Source organism: Perkinsus marinus (genome assembly GCF_000006405.1).
Source record: "Perkinsus marinus ATCC 50983 genomic scaffold scf_1104296928836, whole genome shotgun sequence".
NCBI lineage: Eukaryota > Perkinsozoa > Perkinsida > Perkinsidae > Perkinsus > Perkinsus marinus.
This window is the reverse complement of record NW_003216689.1, coordinates 170,327-175,244: the sequence shown is the minus strand read 5'-3', so window position 1 is coordinate 175,244 and position 4,918 is coordinate 170,327. Positions and strand designations below refer to the sequence as shown.

At 48.8% G+C, this 4,918-nt stretch overlaps 2 protein-coding genes across 2 annotated transcripts in view; both read left to right on the top strand.

The window, feature by feature from the left end:
- Positions 1-499: 499 nt before the first annotated feature.
- Pmar_PMAR006772 (hypothetical protein) lies at positions 500-1,115 on the top strand (the record flags this gene model as incomplete). The annotated part of the gene is made up of 3 exons (XM_002788038.1): positions 500-667; positions 843-969; positions 1,042-1,115. The coding sequence occupies 3 exons, from the start codon at positions 500-502 to the stop codon at positions 1,113-1,115; spliced, it is 369 nt and encodes a 122-aa protein (XP_002788084.1).
- An 894-nt stretch (positions 1,116-2,009) lies between these two features.
- The window catches only part of Pmar_PMAR006771 (hypothetical protein), a gene marked incomplete at both ends in the record, with an annotated part of 3,378 nt that continues 469 nt past the window's right edge, over positions 2,010-4,918 (top strand). Inside the window, 15 exons of the mRNA XM_002788037.1 lie at positions 2,010-2,146; positions 2,190-2,262; positions 2,307-2,414; positions 2,448-2,585; positions 2,631-2,690; positions 2,736-2,808; positions 3,260-3,374; positions 3,425-3,562; positions 3,705-3,799; positions 3,841-3,936; positions 3,987-4,101; positions 4,214-4,289; positions 4,336-4,392; positions 4,457-4,576; positions 4,736-4,915. Of these exons, the coding sequence (XP_002788083.1) occupies positions 2,010-2,146; positions 2,190-2,262; positions 2,307-2,414; positions 2,448-2,585; positions 2,631-2,690; positions 2,736-2,808; positions 3,260-3,374; positions 3,425-3,562; positions 3,705-3,799; positions 3,841-3,936; positions 3,987-4,101; positions 4,214-4,289; positions 4,336-4,392; positions 4,457-4,576; positions 4,736-4,915 (1,581 nt within the window). The remainder of the gene's footprint in view (positions 2,147-2,189; positions 2,263-2,306; positions 2,415-2,447; positions 2,586-2,630; positions 2,691-2,735; positions 2,809-3,259; positions 3,375-3,424; positions 3,563-3,704; positions 3,800-3,840; positions 3,937-3,986; positions 4,102-4,213; positions 4,290-4,335; positions 4,393-4,456; positions 4,577-4,735; positions 4,916-4,918) is intronic.

Here is a 4,918-nt window from a genome sequence, read left to right as displayed (position 1 = left end):
GTGTTGTATTCCGGACAGGAGGGTGTATTATGTGTATTATGGTGGACAGGTTGGACTTGAGGGTTTGGACTGATTCCAGTCTAGTTTTATGTCACATAGCTTCAAAATTTGCGAGGTTGGAATTGAATTTTAGAATTACACGTTGCCTCGGTTGCTCCTCTATGCGGGACTTTGCCGCGTTGAGATGAGCGTAATGAGTTTGTTGATGTGTTTCTCATAGGACTGGGATCCCTGAGCAGTGAGGATCTGCTGACTCAAATGGAGGGAGAGTTGGGTGGAGATCCCTCGCAGGAAGGGAGGGTGATAGAGTTCCTACGTAAATTGAAAGTGGGTGAAAAGTTCCCTATTTGGTTATAATTTCCCCACTTATTCAGTTGACGGATGAAATCGACGAGGATGACACGGACACTCGTCCCTCCGACGTTGAAGACGATGGCGAGGGGTCTGTGAGTAGCTCCAGAGGAAGCTTCTATTTAGTAACGCGTCACTGCGCCACGAAATGTCAATGCTGAGATATCAGGCCAGCAAGTCGACGTTTAAATTCTCCATCCAGCGGACCTTCGAGAAATCGGTGGATGATGGTGAGAAGGTCAATGAGTACGCCAAGGGACGACCGGTGGGTGCTATGGCCAGGGAGGATAGGAGAGGGGAGGCAGAAGAGTATACGGTAGTTTCGATGACAATATTACAGCTCACGCTACTGATGTTTGCGTAGAGCTGTATAAAGTGCAGTAGTGGTGACTTGGAATTGAATCCACAACCTGTCGGCAGTAGAGTATGCATGCTAACCACTGTGCAGCAATGACCGTGTAGAGTATGCTAGAGTATGGTAAACCACTAAGGTACTCGCTTATCTCGGCAATCTTGGTGTAAGTGGGGGAGGACTGATGACTTGTCGGTTTGGTCATGGGGTATCTGTGAGAAGCATGGATGAGCTGAAGAGGGACGTGAAGGAGCTACGAGGTCTAGGTGAAGATGACAACCCTCTTTGTGCTAAGTAGGAAGGAATCTTCCGGCTGCGTTAACGCTGTTCGTATATAGGTATGAGGATGCTCGGTGGAGGAGATGTGATTGGTGTGAACATGAAACACGGTTTTTGGAATATCACTGCTTAAGTGAGTTGAGGGGGGGATGGAGGAGTGAAAGGAAGTGTAGTTGCTCTACGTGATGCCTCATCGTTGGTCATGTACAATGGCCCTACAGCATAGGGGAAGTGGAAGGGAGTCTTCCTTTGTTTAGTTTGCGACGATGAAGGATGGGTGTGTGGCGTGTGTGCTGTTGGGGATGTAGTGGTATGTCCGATGAAGCATGCAGCATGCCGAGTGAATGTCTGTGGTGATGAGAAGTGAGTGGAGGTATTATTGTATCGGGTTACGGAGGAGTTTGTTATTAGTTATATCCTCTGTGAAGGTTGCGGTAGTGCTGGTCGTAAGGTATGCATTGAGTGTGCATTCGGAGGTCACTATCGACGATTCCTCTGTTCGGACTGCACTGGGAGGTTGGAAGGGAAGGGATCATTTCGGAATTTGCAGTAGTGGATTTGTGAGGAGTTGGACTGTTTGAGGCTTTAATTGGAAAGAGAGAGGGTATTCACTGTATTGGTGATCTTGGTCAGGGAAGTGTACGGGGCTTTCTTGTCGAGCACCGAACCGTCGTATGGTGGGTTGTATTCAATGCCATCTGCTGGGGTGATACAACAGTTGAGAAGAGGTACTCTTGCTTAGATAGGTGAGGGAATACTAGTGGCGTCTGGTAGGTTCCATTGGGTCGGCATCATCTTTGACGACGCATACCTCGTCAGCGTTGCATTGCTTGGGCGTGGGCTTTACTATCACTATAAGGAATGTAGGAGCGGTGGTCGAAGTCATTCGAATTTGCTCTGGCGCTGAATGGGTCGGGTAGTGTGCCTCTTGATCGTTTATACGTCATTACGCTGTTACCGTTGGAGCAGAAGAATCAGAAATTAAAGGCTTATGAACGGAAGTGATAGGTGAAGGAGAACTGTTTAGATGTCCGAGGCTACATGGTCTGAGGAGAGGTTGAACCATCCTCATGTGAAGGGGCAGACTATCTCGTATGAGACTGCGGTTAAAGAGGACCTCGGCACCCTCCTTCGTGTGTCGACTAGACAGCTGACGATCATCCAGTGAGGGGAGATCCCTTGGAGAGGGCATGAACTGGTTTCGCAGGCGGAACTTCGTACCGGAGGACAATTGTGTTCAAATGCAGATGTATCTTCATCGTGGTGTGGATAACGTCGAGGTGAATTTTGTGGCGCGCGGTAATTGGTCGGATGGCGGATTCAGGTCTGCCCATATGCGTTGATCCTTGACTTGTCGAGAATCGCTCTTGTGTGGAAGCAGAGACTCATTGGCTCATCAGTTGAAGGAGGAGCAGCACCTAAGGTCGCTGTCGTAATTGAAATTCCATCGTTATTGCCGATATAGATGAGCAGTGGGAAAGAGTCCGCGCCGGAGTTGCTTTGTGGAGGGACGGTGAAGGGGTCGAAGGAGCTACTGGTGTTGAATAAGCATTTAGCAATAGAGGAGGATGCTGATGAGGAGGGGACGCTGGTGCCAGTTGTGGTAGTATTAATAACGATGATTAACGAGTGCATTGATAGAGTTTAGGTTGACGAGATTATCTCGGTTAGTGTGCATGATGTGCTCGACTCGGGAGAAGTTCCTGTGGTAAGAGCTGGAACATTGGAGGGACGCTGAATCCTCTCTGTGCAGGTGGGGGAGATAGCGGAAGTGTCGACGGCCTCAGGGGATGCTAAGGAAGCTATCAAGGAAGACTATTTGAGGGGTAATAACAGGGAAGGAAGGGTGCCATTTGCTTTGCTGACTAATGTGACTTTAGTAGTAGTCTTTTGTGCATCATAGTCGCTTCAAGCGACTCGGTGAAATTCATTAGATCGTAGCTTAGCCTAGTCGTGAGCGAAAATGACAGGAGAATGGTGAAGGAGGGAGATGTTCGTGGAGACGACTAAGGTCTTCAGGCTGCATCTCATGGCTGTCGCGAATGAAGTGTATGGAGTCCCGACGGAAATCGTCGGTGAGGATATCATCAGTTGAAATCAATCCAGACATGTTGGCTGGTGCTCTTGGGGGGAGGAGATGAAGCGAAGGAGTAGGAATTAGCAAAATGCGGGTATATGCATGCAAGGTTCACTGTTGTGCTCATGATTTTGATAACTTCGTTGTTGCTAGGATAACGGTCTCATTGTGTTGAAGTTGTAAATGGGGAGTGTTCTCAGCGGGACTCATTCATCTCATGACTGCTCAATGCAATGAGGGTGCAGCTACTGTAGAGGAGGGGAAGGACACTTTGGTCGATCAGGAGCTGTTAACTAGTGATCCTGATGAGCTGAGGTGATGATGGTAGAAGGTGTTCACCTGTCGATACGGTTGTTCATGTGCAGGCAGCTGGCGAAGATCGCCCGGGAGAAGGGTCAAATTGATAGGGCATGTAACTTGCTTGGTGATGCCTGTGAGATTACTTGTAATCAAGAAGGAACGGATACGTGCAAGGCGATGGCGGCAGTACTCTTCGACTTTGGGTAGGGAGGGTATTCTTGGGACACCGTTTGGTGGGGATCTTGCGTCTTCCTCTCGTGATGTGGTCGAAAGGGAAATGATCCAGTGAAATTTCCTACACTCGCCCATGCTGTGTTCATCCATGGTGGTGGTACTGTATTTCAGGGATTGTTTGCTGGCGAAGGAAGAAGAGTCTTTGGACATCTTGAATGCGGATGGTGGGGAGAATGGCAGTGATATGGATAACGTGTTGGGGGGAGGTAGATGCTCACAGTGGAGCTTGAGGTGCAGTGGACTGTAGGGTCGTCATCGAAGAGTGCGATGGATCGACTGCAGGAGGCAGTTGATATGGTCAAAGCAACGAGGGAGAGAGAGCTTGCTACTGGCAAGGGGGCAGGTAGTTGTGGCCGCGAGTGACCGTGAAACGCTCGAAGGTATATTTAATAGATGAGGATGCCGAGTCGGATGTGGATGACCTTCAATTAGCTTGGGAGAATCTCGAGCAGTGCCGTAATTGCTTGCAGCTCTTCACGGAGGAGGAGATGCCGTGGGACCTCGCCAGGTGCATGAGGATGGGCAAGTCGTGTGTATTAGTAATACAATGTTACGCGTTATTAATCGGGGACAGGGCCTGTGAGCTCGGTAGACTGTAGTATGATCTTTCTTAATATCAGGCGCTGTCATAGCCGACTTGGGGACTTCCTGCAACTGCAGGAGCGGTATCCTCAGGCCTGCGAGGAATTCGAAAAAGTCATAGAGGCTGCACTCTGAACTTCGGCATCTCGTTATTTGTCAGGCTCTGGAAATCTGCAATAAATGTTGTCCACCTGTTGATGCGAGAGAAAGAGCTGTGGTGAGTATACCTTTGCCGTAGATGATTGGGACTCTTGAGTCTATCAAGAGGGTTTTGTGGGTAGATCCTGTTGAGGTTGGGTGAATGCCAGCGTCAAGAGGACAAGGAGAAGGGAAAGAAGACTCTGTTAGAGGCTAAAGCATTGCTCGAGGGTCATCAACAGCAGCATGACCAGAACGATGACGTGAGATTTCCGCATGTACAACATCATGGCATTCTCAGAACGGTGTGAGCGTATATACTTGTCGAATTCGTTGGAAGTGTGGTCTGCTAGCGCTGATATCGTTATTAACACTCATGCCATTATTTTCATGGTAGATGTCGTCCTTGCTGTGTTCTTTAGATCCTTGCCGCTGTAAATGAAGCACTGGAGGATAATCGAGAGGAAGAGATGAATGATCAGGTGAAGGTCATTCAACAGATGATGTCATCTGTGTCACGGACATCTAATGGAGCATCATTTCCTCTCGGAGCTTCCACGTCGGCTAAGTTTGACAAAGCGACTCTGGGATCTACTTCTAAGGTG